Source organism: Mercenaria mercenaria, chromosome 9 (genome assembly GCF_021730395.1).
Source record: "Mercenaria mercenaria strain notata chromosome 9, MADL_Memer_1, whole genome shotgun sequence".
Lineage (NCBI taxonomy): Eukaryota > Metazoa > Mollusca > Bivalvia > Venerida > Veneridae > Mercenaria > Mercenaria mercenaria.
The window spans coordinates 30917098-30934435 of record NC_069369.1 but is presented as its reverse complement, the minus strand read 5'-3'; the positions used below and the strand labels follow the sequence as shown (position 1 = coordinate 30934435).

General features: G+C 34.5%; 1 protein-coding gene across 1 annotated transcript; it reads left to right on the top strand.

The window, feature by feature from the left end:
• The first annotated feature begins 7222 nt into the window (after positions 1-7222).
• Positions 7223-9608, top strand: LOC123546838 (uncharacterized). Its single transcript, XM_053550486.1, has 2 exons — positions 7223-8047; positions 8683-9608. Exon 2 carries the CDS (start codon positions 8712-8714, stop codon positions 9606-9608), a length of 897 nt encoding a protein of 298 aa, XP_053406461.1. The 5' UTR covers positions 7223-8047; positions 8683-8711.
• The last annotated feature ends 7730 nt before the right edge of the window (positions 9609-17338 follow it).

The window sequence follows — 17338 nt, the reverse complement described above, 5'->3', positions numbered from 1 at the left end:
ATGTAGTAACCGATAATGCTTACTTAAACATGTTCGTTGTATGTCATGTCAGGTGCGTTAAGCGGATATTTTGAGGGCGATAAAAGTGGCACACTTTGCAAATTTGTTTGTATTTAATTAATCTTATTTTTTTTTATAAAACCGACGATAAGAAATATTGGGTAAACTTTGAAACGCTAAGATAACCTAAAGCTTTTAACCGACAATATCATGTACATGATGACGAAATGTTATACAGAGGTATACCGTGCACTTTCATAATAAATTCTGCTCTTGGATCCCAGTTGGACTTAGCTTCTTTAACATTTGTTTTCTGTCCTGTTTCGTCGCATCTATAAGTTTTTTTTTCTTGTTTCTCTGTCTCTGTCCATGTATTTACCATTCCTATGGTCTCATGTATAGTCACATGTGAGCGTTTCTTTGCCTAGCTTTTTGTTATCATCACGTGTGTTAGGAATTCAAGTGGCGGAAAAAACTTACACTTACATTGTCATGTGACTATGGAACATGGTGGGAATTAAAAGTAGGTAACAGGTACAGATTACTCAGCGAACGCAGTGGTCCAGTGATAACACTGTTAGTACTACGAAACCAAGGGTCGTGAGTTCGAGCCCTCCACCTAAGAATTACTAAAATTGGGATAAGAGTTCCGTGTACGGGTGCTTTACACCTGGCACGTTAAGGAACCAGGGCAGCTTCTGGAATTGGAGCGTCTTCTGTATCTTGAACTGCCCTCCTACTAACATTACTAACAGTCTTCTGGAGGAGTCACCCATATGGGTTACCGGTGGCGGCTATAAATAAGCCTATATATACACACACAGAGATTACCCAGTAGTACTTTTACTACTGACGGTTTCAAGGAGGTGCTTCACTTTGCTCCTTCAGTTATTTGTTTTGTTCTGTCTGTCTATATATTTTACTTTGTGTATATAATTTGTTTACATACCAATCATTTACTTATTCAATCTTAACATGTATTACTTCAAACAATTACAGGTATGTACCATATAGTATTTATAATTAAATAGCTGAGTAAGTAAGTAAATTTTATCATAGTGACATTACGTATATCATATGCACAAAACATTAGAAACAATTTACAACACCCGGCCACATTGGACCTATAAGTCACTTTAAGAATATAACTTAATTATACATGTAATCCTCGTATTGCGTTACTGTTGAGCCTGTGCGTGCTAGTGGATATATTCTCAACATATTTTGTCGGAAAAAGCAACATAGATGTTTTGCACATATACTCATAATACTGCCGACTTCGGAATGCCCGAAGAGGTCTACTAAAGCTTGGTCAGCAAAAGAAAAAAGATCTGTGCTACGCAACATGTAAAAAGTCCACTTGATAAATTCCATAACTAACGAAATGCGAAATTTCACTCGCCAGCATTCAAGTTTGAAGTATGAATTAAACAAGAGAGATTTATGTCTACACAAACCATGTACAATAAATTTTGCGATAAGAATAGAATGAGTATCAATCGAATAAGATCTGGAGGCATAGGCTTATAAACCATACAATATTTGTTAAAAACAGAATATCAAAAATAAAAGATTACCAGTTGTGCACATGTCTGAAAGCACATTGAGCTGTTTAAATTGTTGAATTGCAAAAGATAGTATATAAGATAAAACTATCATTGATAAACTCACGACCTGAAAGGAGGTTAACATTGATATTGTCATGGAGGTTCGAATCCCCAAATAGAAAAGAGTTATAGTACACTAGCTTAAAGTCTTGTTTAATAGACGGATTCTTGAAGTTTGTAGTAAGGACACATAAAAACAGCGGCGAGCGCTTTGAACATCCCACATTCACACAATGGGGATGGAACTATATTTCTTTCCGGAACAGATGTTGTTTTTCACGAGCTGTAATCCGTGCATAGTCTTGTATGAAGAATTTAACACTTTTTATTTCCGATATAGTAGTATTAGGCCGTTTACACGTTTCAGTTTTCAACTAATGTTTAAAAGGAACCAAGAAATGGGGAGATTTGCTGAACCAGAGAAAGTTTATTCAAAGCTCGAGCGGTTGATTGTAAGAAAGTATCATAAAAGGGAAATTTTTCATGCGCAACGTTCGAAAGTCATCAGTATTTCGTAGACTATATCTCTAAGTATTACCGAGAGATGGCAGAATAAGAGAAATCATGTATACATCAATACATTTAAAAGTACTACCAACAGATGGGAAATAAGAGTAATCATGTACACATTCGTACATCTGGGAGTACCACCGACATGTGGCAGAATAAGAGAAACCATGTATACATCAATACATTTAAAAGTACTACCAACAGATGGGAATCAAGAGTAATCATGTACACACTCATACATCTTATATCTTATATAATTATATTTTATTTGTCGAGTTTTCGTGTTTTTGTTTTGGCGTTTGTTAGATATACGCACAACAATTTCACATCTGCAAGACGCGCAAAGAGATCTGGATTGACATCTCTTCTCCTCGGATCCTCTGGTGTGCAAAACGTATCAACCGCCGTGAGAACATTTTACGTATCTATCGACATTATCTAGACTTTTTATCTAAATAGTTTTGTAAAACAACATATACTGATCAAAACAGCTAACCCGTCATTAGTTGTTTTGCCAGTAATTTAAAAATTACTGAACGTACAATCTTGAAATTTAGTCTACGTTTAGAACAATATTATATATGCTGTTGATAAGGTTTTACAATTAAAAAAAATCAAATTATGCTATCAAATAAATTCGTTCATTTTACGACTTCACTCCATCTTAGGAAAATCACAAAAATACATTAAAATATCTAGAATTTACGAACTAGCGAAAAACGTTATGAGGGAAGAATGTGACAAAAAAAAAATTAATAATGGAGTTGTCATGCCCTATAGTAAAAGAGCATTTCATGTGTGTGTGAAATTTAAACATTTCCTGGTAATCAATCAAAATCTACACTTCCTTATTTCTATAATTTGTATATATTCATTTTCTAAAAACATATCTTTTATGTGTATTTTAGTGACTTTTTAAAAACGGGCTTTGGTAGTAAAATAAATAAAATTATAATTTTTCGTAATGTAGTACTATTGAAATTTTGATATACTAATATTGATAGATCTGTCTAGCTGTCCTTTTTAATTTTCAGTAATTTTAAAACTATTTGCAAAATAGAAAATGGCTGGTTAGCTCTTTGGTTCATTATATATACACAACATATTAAATACGTCTGCTAGGTTAGTATAAATATGTGATAATGCAAAAAGATTGTTTGATGAAGGAGGTAGAAGTACCTTTTTGTACAAATGTGTTAGGCATTCACTGATTTTTGAAGCTCGCTATTAGATTATGTTAGCACAAAGGTGGATACTCCGTCATAAAACCTGATATTAGGCGTTTCTATAATCTTTGCAATCATGTTTCTATTCTGGTGGCACTTTCTCTTGGAAATGGTCCGTGAACTGTTACATATACTGTGTAAGATAGCCATTTTAATTATTTCTAAAGTATGAAATATATAGATTTATTTCTTAGTAAACATCAAATCAGGAAATAAATTTTAAGCATTTAAAAGACAATTTGTTTCCTCTAGAACCTATGTTAAATTCCCCGTTAAAACTAGAATAAAGTATCTGATGTGGTTTCGCGTTTTCGTGTCGGCGGGGCGGAATCATGAAAACTCGACAAATAAGGTATTGTCGTGTTTTCGAGCACGACAAATAAAGGGCACCCACACGACATATTTATATACGCCAACACGAAAACTCTACAGATAATTTGTTATGTCGGCGCCCTCTAAACGTCAGGTTTGTGTCGTGTTTTCGCCCGAAGACCCGATTGTTGGGTTTAAAGTCACAATCGGCACAATTATAGGTCACATTTCGTCTTTCCAACTTTTGACGGTGAAGGAAGATACAAGGTGCCCCTCCGTGAGTTATTACAGGCACTACTACCGACCTTCTTTAAGTTCTGTTGGCTTTCTGACATGAGAGAATTCTACACTCCAAGCGATGATTCAAACGTACAACGTTAAGGGGGCAAGTGATTCGAAATCAGCGACAGTGACCAGTCGGACACGAAGGCCCCTTGCAAAAAGCTCTAGCCTACCACCTGAGTCGGCCAAGCTTATTATCACACCAGACTGAAATCTTATGGGGCATACACATTCCCTCTCAACATCATAAGGTGGATGTTCTAAAGTGCAAATGTACTGAAATATGTGACTTTTTTTAAAACTCACAGGCACATTACTTTGGACCAATAACTCAGATATTGCCCATAACCGAAGATAATCTATTTGTATGTAATGAAGATCAGTGAAAAAGCGAAGGTGCTAGATTGTAAACATAGACAAACATGGCAACTGGTGATGAATCGAGGGCACTTAACTCTCTATCTACCACTCCACTCAAGCCCGTAATTATAATTGAACTTGAACGTGATATCATATATGTAAATTCGTTTAAAGTATCATTAAGTTAAAGTTAAGGCAAAGAAATGAAGGAATTATACAGAGTGAAATGTGGCAGTTTTATAGTAACTATAGATCTAATGCACGTAATGAAATCATACAGTCATAGGACCATAATCAACGTTATTCATACACAATTTTAGACTGCTTCAGAAATATGCAAGCTGGAGGATTATCAAAACAAGTTTGGACGGACAGATGGACAACTGACATCAAACGATCGTTAAAGCTCATCAAGATGTGCTAAGAATGAAAGGAGGATTACAATCTTTCACTTTATTCAAATGCAGATATCCGCACGACGTTATCCGCACCAATAAGGCCCGCTACAAACGATAAATAGCTGAGTTGCATACAAGGAATAGCAATTTAAACCTTTTTTGCGCATTTGTTTATTAGTGTGAACGGTACAACCGTAATGTGTAGTTAATGCAATGGTCATGTGTTTCCTGAGAAGAACAATTTCCGCTTAACTGAATAGGGAGATTGCAGAGCTACGGATCACAGGGTCGCGAGTTCGATCCCCTTGCGAGTCTTGTATCCTCCAGTCTGATCCTTTGGAGAAGTTGAAGTTACCTGCGGAGACCAGGTTTGTATACTAGTAAACAGTTTAGGTTATCTGCCCGCCGTTTCGTAACTGAAATACTGTTGAAAAACGGCGCTAAACCCCAAATAAACAAACAATCAAACACTTCCCATGTAACAGAAAAGAAAGAAAGTGAACAACATCTTAAAGTTTCCGCCATCTAAATATTATTTTCACCTAGTACATGTATATTTTACATTGAAGGTCAATTTATTGAGTACAGCAGAAACAAGAGCTGTCCGTAAGACAGCGCGCTCCGCTATTCGGCGATTTTACAGTAAAATGAATTTATGTCTCAATAAGAGACCGCTACTTTAAAAGGAAGATACACAAAGATATAAAAAGATCCTACTACTTAGAGGGGTTAAAGGTCAAGAATGGAAGGGGTACTGACATTATTTTGATGAAATTAAATTATATCAGAAAAAAAGCAGCCCAAGAAACTACATGCACATAAGGTATAAAGACTTTGCTAAACTCAAAATTATATTTTTTATTTTATTTTATTTATTTATTTTATTTATTATTGTAGCAGATGATGATGATAAATATTCATGTTAAGTTTCAAGTCATTATCTTACATTGTACTAAAGTTATATCCAGAAAGCGAAGATTGCCAAAAACCTTTAAGTTTGAAAGGGGCATAATTCTGTCTAAAATACAATTAGAGTTATAGGGATTGTAACCACACATGCAGATGATGATTATAAAGAAATGTTTTTAATTTCAAGGCATTATCTTTTAAAGTACCAAAGATATGTCTATAAACGAAGCTTTCGAAAAAAATTAACGTGAAAATAATTCCAAGTATAACAACTTGGTGACCTTGACCTTGGGTATAATGGGCCAGCCCCTGCACAAAATTTGATTGTATGCTGGGCAATGTTTATGTGAAGTTTAAATAAGATATACGCAATAGTAACAAAGATATGACAGAAAAACAAAAGTTGCCGAAAAACTTTAACCTTAAAAATAACCTAAGTATAACTCCTTGGTGACCTTGACCTTTGGTATAATGGGCCCAGCCCCTGCACATACTTTTTTGCAAGCTGAACAATGTTAATGTGAAGTTACAGTAAGATATAAGCAATAGTAACAAAGAAAATCAAAAGTTGCCGAAAAACTTTTACCAAGAAAGCTCACGCCGTCCCCGACGCCGGGGCGAGTAGAATAACACCCCTATTCTCCGAATAGCGGAGCTAAAAATATCTCCAGAGATCTTATAAGTGACAAAGTGACGTGTACAGTTCACATTATTATTGCAACAGACTCAGATTTGTTATATTTTGTGATCTTTTGAGAACATGGAATTCATTTAATTTTATCATAATAAATCGGTGCTGAGGGTCGGGGGGAGGGGGTCCGTATTACCAAGTCTGTATTACGTTGCTTGGTTACGAACTCTGCTTCCAAAGAATCCTATAGATATCATTACTATACCCTGTTCATTCTTCCCACCTATGAGTTTCTCACACACAAAATATTGTATCTAAATTAAAAAATATATATATATCACTTAGTGGTATTGTTTTCGTAACATCCTCTTGTTAATTATTTAGTTGCTTATAGTTTGTACTTTAATTCCGTCACAACATAATAATGTCTGTTTTCTTTCCGCAATCATCAAACCATTTTTTTCCCTCTTTGTGTTTCATCCATAAGAGTCATTGTCTTTAGTGTTCTGATTTTACATATTTTTGTTATGTTTTCTTTAGCTTATTTATCTCTATTCTAACAAATGTATTACTTCATGCAACTATAATATATATAATTAGCTACATAAAAGTATTTGACGAAACTAGTCCGAACGACATGCGCATCAGGAGCACCTAAGCAGAAACCACAATAGTGAAAGTCGAAACTATAATATTAAATGAAAGTCGAAACTACGACTAAGATGATGTAAGGCAAAACTACAATGATGAATAACGAAACTGTGATGATGAAATAAAAGAGTTAACTACGACTATGACCGTCGAAACTACAACGATGAATGACGAAACTGTGATGATGAAATAAAGGAGTTAACTACGACTATGACCGTCGAAACTACAATGATGAATGACGAAACTGTGATGATGAAATAAAGGAGTTAACTACGATGATGGCCGTCGAAACTACAATGACGAATGAAGAAAATGTGATGATGAAATGAAGGGGTTAACTACGATGATGACCGTCGAAACTACAATGATGAATGACAAAACTGTGATGATGAAATTAAAAAGTTATTTACGATGATGAAAGTCGAAACTACGATGATGAAATGCAAACCTATGATAATTAAAGACGCATTTACGGTGATGAACGACGAAATCCATGATGAAAAAGATTCATCATTGTAGTCTTCCAGGGTTTCATCATCGTGACTATCATAATTTCTTTATTTCTTAATTCATGGCTTTTTTTTTCATTTATTCTATATGTGTAAATGTCAATGTTGGTATTTTGTAATCAGTGTCCTTTGGTATACATTTTGTAAACTTATTAGAATATGGTGCCTGTAATGTATAACAGCAATGTCCTTGAAAATGATGAACACTCTTGTAAATACGTGTAACTGAATATTCAGAACAGTTAAAATGTAGCTTTAACGTTATTCTGAATGAGAATATATATTTTATTGCAATTAATTTGGTATTATTGCCCATGATTATAATATAAAAGGACGATACAAAAATCATAACACGCCGAAGACCAAATATTTATTCAATTCAGGCCTGCACGGTTAAAAATAGACATTACCTATCGATTTAATTTACTCGCGGTTGTGCAAGACTGAACGCGCAGTGCTAAACCGCAACGTTTCGTGCTTCTGCATTGTTTATCAATAGTGGAAACCGAGGAAATCCGAGTGTAATTCATTTTGTAAACATATATAAATAACAAATTTCCTTAATATTAATAATCTGACAGTTAAAAACCAAATCAATAAGCAAATTTGTGGGTTATATTTCCAACAAATAGTGTGGATATCTTTGTTACAGGTAAAAACATTTCTCTGTGTGCAAATTATAACAAAACCTATCTCTACTTTCGGTTTACCTTAATATCTTGTTCGAGGTCAAAGTATTAATTAAGATAAACTGATAACGGTTACATGTGAAACTGGTGAATAATAAACAACTGTATTAGAAATCAGCTGTATTCTAGTATCTTTAAAATGCATACTTATACTGATACTGTAAAATTGCCATATTCACTTTCAATCATCATGTTTATTGTAAGTTGTATTTAACCAAGGGTGGAGTGTGCGCAGGCTTTGCCACCATCCTTCAGGATCCGACGAGCATATGATTTTGATAGCCTTAAATCATTTTAATCATTTTAGCAAAACGTTTAAGACCGCTTCGCTTGCAGTACCTTAAATCAATAATAATTACTGAAGTAGTGGGAACGGAGGTCAGTCGATTGAACTCTGGGTCAGACTGCTTTGGCTGAAAATTTACGTCAAATTTTCGTCAGATGCACAATTTGATATAAACCAGGCAGAACTTTTCCAAGAGGGCCATGTCCTCAAACCCCGTACATATTTGGCGCCCAAAAACCTGGATCCGCCCTTGTTTTCATTGATCAAACGAACGAAAGATCTTAATGTTTTTACACTTAAACGTTCTTTTAGATAAGAATTACCGAAGTACAACGCAGTCAATGGAAGAAGAAATGGAGGCTGGGTCTTCTGAGGGAGGAATTTTCGTAAATGACTTGGAAATAAATCACACCGACTCTGTTGAGGAAGATATGGAAGTTGACAATCTTATGGCAGGAATTCAAAATTTGTTTTGCGAGTCTGGTCCTGCAAAAGGTCAGGAAGTAAATAAAAACATGACTGAAACTGATACGGAATTTCTTTATGGATTTTCAGATGATTTATTCAAAAAAACAGAGGAACCTACGAATGACAGACAAACAAATGTGAAATCTGCTGATAATAAAAGTGACATATCAAAAGTTAAATATGATTCTGATTCAGATTCAGATATAAAATTTAATTTATTTGATGATACAGATGTCGAAGACGACGCTGCATATTTATTCAGTGATATAAAACCATTACCCGGAAGTAGATCATCCAAATTTAGTAAAAATGAAAGGTCAAGAGATACAGAAACGAAACCGAAAGTTGACAAACAAGGCAAAATGTTTCCTCAAAGTTCTTCAGTTAATCAAGTAAATAGAGGACTAATGGGACTATCGTTGAGTAACAGTGACAGTAATTTGATTAAAGACTCCAAGGCGGAATATACGGGTCCGAAACCCGAAGATGACAATTTTTGTAGCATTTGTAGAGATGCCCATACTAACCCTAAAACTTTGAAAAAATGCTCACATAGTTTTTGCACAGACTGCATCGACGAATATTTTAAAATTAAACCGGCTTGTCCGGAGTGTTTTGTTGCTTATGGAGTGATAAAGGGTAACCAGCCGGAGGGATATATGGGAGACAGTATATCAAAAATCAAACTTCCGGGATACGAACAATATAATACTATTGTTGTCTCGTATGGATTCAGCGACGGGACGCAAACGGTAATTTGTTTGTTTTAGAATAGATATGCGTTATGAAATTCATATAAATTCAAAGTACATGCATTTTTCAGAAGTTAAAGGAAGGAAGAACGGAAGTGTAAATAAGATTTGATATGTTGACCCACTTAGTGATATAATAATGCACATCTGTATTAGTAGCCATTCCGAAAATAGGTATAGGTTTCCGTCTACTGTTTAAGAAGTCGATTTTGACTTATTTGTTTTAATTCTTTGTAAGTAGGAAAAAACAAGAATTATAGTATGATTTATACATAACTCGTGTAAAAGATTTGGGGCATGCGTTTAACCTTAATCATGCCGGACATAGTGATTCTGCCTTTGCGACCAGTGTAGATCATGATCAGCCTGCACATCCGTGCAGTCTGGTCAAGATCTGCAGTGTTCGCCATTAGTCAGTATCTTTTTGGTAAGCACCCCTTTTAACAGTTAATGGTACTGTCCGAAAATGATGAAGCATATGAACAGTTTCATTTTAATAAATTTAGGCAGGGTTAAGGGATTAGCCGAATTTGTGTAAATTAAATTTACATTATCCATGTACACGGGAATGCGTGAAGCATCAAACATCAACCGTGGAACCAACAATATTCAGGGTTAATAGGGAGCATTACCAACCCGATATGCCATAAGTTTAGTTGTTTTGTCTCTAATTTATAATCGTGTCTGTACATTTCTCCAGATCAGCCCACGATTTTACTGATTATTCATAAATCTAAGTTACACAGGAGGAGCAAAATTTTATTTATTTAAATCTATATGTTCTTTATATAGGTTTGTCATTACATATTATGTCTTTCAATCTGTGATTGTACTTATCTAAATCTTATATGTTCTACGAATAGCTACAGATTTTTGTCATTTTTCATAAATCGTTAATTTCTTTCCAAGATAGCAACAGATTTTGTCATTTTCATAGAAGATTATATTTCTTATGACGTCCATGTAAGATACAGGATTCATTCAGATATTTTTATTTTGATATACTTAATCGTCATTTATTTAGAACTTCAGCGTTAAGCGACCTTTTTTATATATCCGTTTATGATGATCAAATCATGGAATGGTTTTAACTTTGAAACACTATGAACAAGATACTCGTTTTCCAAAACCTGTTTAACAGAAGAGTACCACAATTTTAATTTCTCTTGTTTAATTATAGAAAAAGAGCGACCTAATTTATAACTTGTGAACGACATTAAAATAATTCTGAAAACTGAGATTTTATAAATTGGTAGGCCCCTTTTTATCTGTACGTCTACATAATCAAATAATTGCTGTTCAAACTTTATCATTGTATATGTATATTGCCTGAAAGCCTTTTAAATGTTTTATCAGTAATGCTAAATTAGTACAATTTATAACAGATTAAGAAAAAAACATGGCTTGTCTCTGTCGCTATTTTCAACTGCAATCAGAAAGTAATTTTTCTATCCATTTGATGATTAAATCATGGGTTTATTGTGACACTGATACAATAATACTCTTCAACAAATTTATAGTAGTAAAATGATTTGATCGCGGCACTGATAAAAATCTAAGATGAAATTTTCGTCAGCATGGAATTCAAGACCATCTGCTCTCCCGACAATATGGTCAGGATCATGTGATGTATGTTAAGGATTTCTCTAAATTGCAATAACAGTTAGAAAGCGAACAGCTTGATCCTGTCCAGTTAACTGCTCAGAGAATACGCAGGTGTCTGAACCCAGTAAAACTGTAATGCAAAGCCCTGTTTTTATATTTCCATCATGAGCGAGGCTTTTTTATTTAGCAGCATAGTTTTTATTTCAGTTTATATTTTGTACATTGTATATGTTTTTTTGTTTGATTTCAGTTATACTTTATGCAAAAATAAACTTTACTTTTTCAGTTTTGGGTATCCGGACCCGACTTACTTACAGCGAGTACAAGAAGAGTTAGCCGCCCTTGGAGTGACAGAAGAAAGTGTAAATGAATACCCATGATGCAAGTGGTCTGCAGCTATGTTTGTGTTATTAGAAGAGTAATTTTTGTTTATTTTTTCTGTTTTTATTTCTTTTATAATGCATATTTAAGCTTTGCAAAATCACGTGCACATTAAATAAAGTACGAATCAAAACGCTGTGATAACTGCATGTTATTTTGCAAAGTTTATTTCGTGCACAGAATCCAAAATTAGAATATAATTTTCGACATTTGATATGCGTCGTGTACTATTTGTGTGTATACATTTAAGTTTATTCATGGTCGCCACCGGGTGTCCATAATGCTAGTGAGTTCAGGCTCTTTGGAGAATTTTTTGAAGATACAAAAGATGCTCCAAAAAGCACGCGCGGTTCTTTGATATGAAGAATTATAGCACTCTATACAGGTCTCTTATCCAACTGATTGTATGTTTTAGTTGTCGTACTCGCGATCCTTGGTTTCACAGTCAGACAGAGTTCCCACTCTCCGTGATTTGTTTATATTTATTACACTAGGCGGTGTTCTTGTTTACTAACATCACTTGACCTATGAGATCAAATAAAATCTAATATTGTTATATATCATAGATATGGAAATGCATTACAATTGTATATTTTCTTGATAATCTAATATAACATATTTAGTACACCAAAAGGGCAGTGTTTCGTTTGAAGGACCAAGAAAATTTAATAATTTAAACGCTGCTGTAATTAAAGAACTTGCTTCTTGTAAACTTCGAACAATGATTTAAAAATATAACGATTACCAATTTGGGACTATGTGTTCAGCTTATAATCATATAAAATTACAAAGTACCAGTTTAGATTTATTGAAAAGGACAAAGGGAACCCATTTTATAAGGTGCCAACCAAAAGAGCTTACGTAGGTGATGGAAAATAACGCTATATGGAATGCTTCATGATTATTTGAAAGTGGTTACCTATTGATGGGAATCTAATTACCTTGGAAATTAGAAAGGTGTTTTTTTTTCAGAAAAACACTATTAAATTTAAGGGTAGTATTTAGAAATACGCCACCCTCTTCCGTTCATAGGATGAATTCATTGCTGTATGTTACCATGAAATCATATGTCTCAGATGACCATCAAATGCTGCCTTCCCAAGAAAAAGATCTTCCACACAGACAGCATAACTATGAACAAATATGACAGCCAGAGAGAATTCAAAAACACTTACCAAATTTAAAAAAAAAATGCACACACACACAATCTTGATTAGTGGTTAAAGTTGCTGACTTTAAATCACTTTGCACATTATCACCTTGCTCTTTCATGTAAGGAAGCCATTCAGCTGGCTTGCCAAAAGTCGGTAGTTACCTTGGGTCTTCATCCGAAGAGCTCGAAAGTCGCTTTATTGGGTGTGCTGTTAACCCCCCACACCCAGTTAAGCAAATCTGAGTATGTCGATGGACTTAAGGCGTGCTATAGGCCTTCCAGTTTCTCAGAACAAATTTGTGGTTAACAGTGTACCTACTCGTATTAGACCACATAAGCCAGTATTATCAACGAATATTTCAACTTCATGCTGTCATGAGTCATGCTCTCATGAGTTGCCATTTAGTAAAATATTTGAAAAAAAAATCAGTATGAGCGATTTGAAATGATTTTTTCTTCTAGATCGATATTCCTTCCCCTTGGGAACTAAAATAAATTGAAATATAAATCTGATTATCTACTTTGATTCAGAATTTGATTGATGTTTCTTTTAAGTGTCATGATTTTGCTTTATGTTGAATATTTTTACTTCGAACGTGAAGTGAACTCTTGTAATGCTGTTAATAAAAGCATTCACGTTAAGTTTCTATTCAAAATTAACGTATTTAGGTCATAGATTTAATTAGAAATGAAGATAAGCTGTTGATGTCTTCTAGAGTTTACTGTATTTAACAATGTTGCAATTTCTACAATCTGAAACATTCTTTAGGCGGTATCTCCTGTACGATTGATCCTTTTGCTTTGGGGTTTTCAAACTATTATCAACTTACCTGATATAGATTATGTTCCATTGGGAAGATTTTCACCGCAGATTTCCTGATCTTTCATTTTACAAACCAGTCAGTTATGTCTTTTGGCAAAAAGCAGAAGTTCACCCCGTGATTTTGTTATATTAAACTATAATGCAATATGAAAATATAGCAGACGTCATGATTAGTCTGACTTATTTTTAGCTCACCTGTCACAAAGTGACAAGGTGAGCTTTTGTGATCGCGCGGTGTCCGTCGTCCGTGCGTGCGTCCGTGCGTGCGTCCGTCCGTAAACTTTTGCTTGTGACCACTCTAGAGGTCACATTTTTCATGGGATCTTTATGAAAGTTGGTCAGAATGTTCACCTTGATGATATCTAGGTCAAGTTCGAAACTGGGTCACGTGCCTTCAAAAACTAGGTCAGTAGGTCTAAAAATAGAAAAACCATGTGACCTCTCTAGAGGCCATATATTTCACAAGATCTTCATGAAAATTGGTCAGAATGTTCACCTTGATGATATCTAGGTCAAGTTTGAAACTGGGTCACGTGCCGTAAAAAACTAGGTCAGTAGGTCTAAAAATAGAAAAACCTTGTGACCTCTCTAGAGGCCATATATTTCACAAGATCTTCATGAAAATTGGTCAGAACATTCATCTTGATGATATCTAGGTCAAGTTCGAAACTGGGTCAAGTGCCGTCAAAAACTAGGTCAGTAGGTCTTAAAATAGAAAAACCTTGTGACCTCTCTAGAGGCCATATTTTTCATGGGATCTTCATGAAAATTGGTCAGAACATTCACCTTGATGATATCTAGATCAATTTTTAAACTGGGTCACGTGCCGTCAAAAACTAGGTCAGTAGGTCAGATAATAGAAAAACCTTGTGACCTCTCTAAAGGCCATATTTTTCATTGGATCTGTATGAAAGTTGTTCTGAATGTTCATCTTGATGATATCTAGGTCAAGTTCGAAATTGGGCTACGTCCGGTCAAAAACTAGGTCAGTAGGTCTAAAAATAGGAAAACTTTGTGACCTCTCTAGAGGCCATATATTTCATGAGATCTTCATGAAAGTTGGTCATAATGTTCACCTTGATGATATCTAGGTCAAGCTCGAAAGTGGGTCACGTGCCTTCAAAAACTAGGTCAGTAGGTCAAATAATAGAAAAACCTTGTGACCTCTCTAGAGGCCATATTTTTCATGGGATCTGTATGAAAGTTGGTCTGAATGTTCGCCTTGATGATATCTAAGTCAAGTTCGAAAGTGGGTCACGTGCCGTCAAAAACTAGGTCAGTAGGTCAGATAATGGAAAAACTTTGTGACCTCTCTAAAGGCCATATTTTTCATGGGATCTGTATGAAAATTGGTCTGAATGTTCATCTTGATGATATCTAGGTCAAGTTCGAAACAGGGTCATGTGCGGTCAAAAACTAGGTCAGTAGGTCTAAAAATAGAAAAACCTTGTGACCCCTCTAGAGGCCATACTTGTGAATGGATCTCCATAAAAAATGGTCAGAATGTTCACCTTGATGATATCTAAATCAAGTTCGAAACTGGGTCACGTGCCTTAAAAAACTAGGTCAGTAGGTCAAATAATAAAAAAACCTTGTGACCTCTCTAGAGGCCATACTTTGCATGGGATCTGTATGAAAGTTGGTCTGAATGTTCATCTTAATGATATCTAGGTCAAGTTTGAAACTGGGTCAACTGCGGTCAAAAACTAGGTCAGTAGGTCTAAAATTATTAAAATCTTTTGACCTCTCTAGAGGCCATATTTTTCAATGGATCTTCATGAAAATTGATCTGAATGTTCACCTTGATGATATCTAGGTCAGTTTCGAAACTGGGTCACGTGCAGTCAAAAACTAGGCCAGTAGATATAAAAATAGAAAAACCTTGTGACCTCTCTAGAGGCCATGTTTTTCATGAGATCTTCATGAAAATTAGTGAGAATGTTCACCTTGATGATATCTAGATAAAGGTCAAAACAGGGTCACGTACCTTCGAAAACTAGGTCAATAGGTCAAATAATAGAAAAACCTTGTGACCTCTCTAGAGACCATATTTTTCAATGGATCTTCATGAAAATTGGTATGAATTTTTATCTTGATAATATCTAGGTCAAGTTCAAAACTGGGTCACATGAGCTGAAAAACTAGGTCACTATGTCAAATAATAGAAAAAACGACGTCATACTCAAAACTGGGTCATGTGGGAAGAGGTGAGCGATTCAGGACCTTCATGGTCCTCTTGTTTTTCTGTAATGTTATTAGTAAGATAAGATTCGAACATTTTGCGGTATTTCTTTTTCATTTTTCTTCCGGATTATCCGCCTCATTTCTAACATATCTTACAAGTATCTTAATAAGTAAGCACGATAAATGAAATTGTGGAAGTATTTTTTTGAACTGAGAATAACAATAAACGCGGTTTGTATTAACTCTAATACAAGGTGAATATGAGCACAAGAGAAAGTGTTTTCCACAACGGATGCCCTCTCTAAAAGGGTTTTCGCTCCGTTTACTAACATTGTATACAAATATATTTAGATTTTGTTTTAGCTTAAATATGAATATTTATAAGTGTTTTTGTAGCCTTTTTATAATGGGGATGGAGTATAGTTTGGGAACAAGGACTAGACAAGAACCTGTGGAAATGATATCTATAGAAATTGAAATGTTTTTACAGATAGCTATTTCCTTATCAACGGGGGTAAATTTTCGCGCATGCACACTCTTCGTAGGGCAAAAGACACGACCTCTGTATCGCATTTCAATCTATTTGATCAATAATGAGTCTGTTTTATATTAAAATTACCACGCAAGACAAAGGAAAATATGTAAATCTTTGCAAACCCACAGCTGCATTGCTCAAAATGAGATACTTTATATTAACTAATGCGCATTATAATTGATGATTTTTGGATTCATAATGAACAGCCAATAAACTATTTTTCAGCAAATTTTGTTCTTTCATCTCGACAAGTTTAGGTTCAGGAAAAAAATATTTTCTGTGAATTGAAAAAGCATGTGTTTGATTTCCTAACATATGATCTCACAGAACTTACCACCTGGCGCAATTAACTTACATGATACCTGTAATATAATTAGAAGTCGAAATTGAAAATAAAATGTTCAGTTAAAAGAAGTTGAAGTATGGATTTCATTTTTTTCTTAACTTTATTACATATTAATTCCAACTGATGTACCCTTCCCCTAACCACACACGCACATATATAAAGTCCCCCATGCTAAATTTAACAAACACGGACAAAGTCCGGTTTTTGATTTATTATTCAGTTATACCAAAATGGGGATCAATTCATTCCGTATTCAAAAAGAGAATTATCATCTTGAAATTGTTTTTTTTTTTTTTTGTTTCAATTGATTCTTTAATTTTAATGTTTTTTATTTGACAATATCAAAGTGGTTGGGATGGTAAATGCAGCGGTCAGATTTAATAGAGAGGGGGCAGGTAGCGGGGAGGGGTGTTCTACACCTGCATTCTTTACCTGTTGTTAGACGTTTTATTTTTTTGCTAAATTCAAGTTTATCATCATAATTTTTGTATTTAATTAAAGTCCTTGATTTGATCCAGATCTAACGAATTAAGATTTTTTATTACTAAATTTACATCGTTTTAAAGGAAATGTCCATAAAGTTCCAAAGTATATTCTTAAAGATTTTAAAATATTAGATATCACGTGAAATGTTTATTTTTGATTTACTAAACAGCCCCGCCACGTGATATTAATCCGAGTGCGTTCTTATTATGGCATTAATGACCGAAGGGCATTAAAG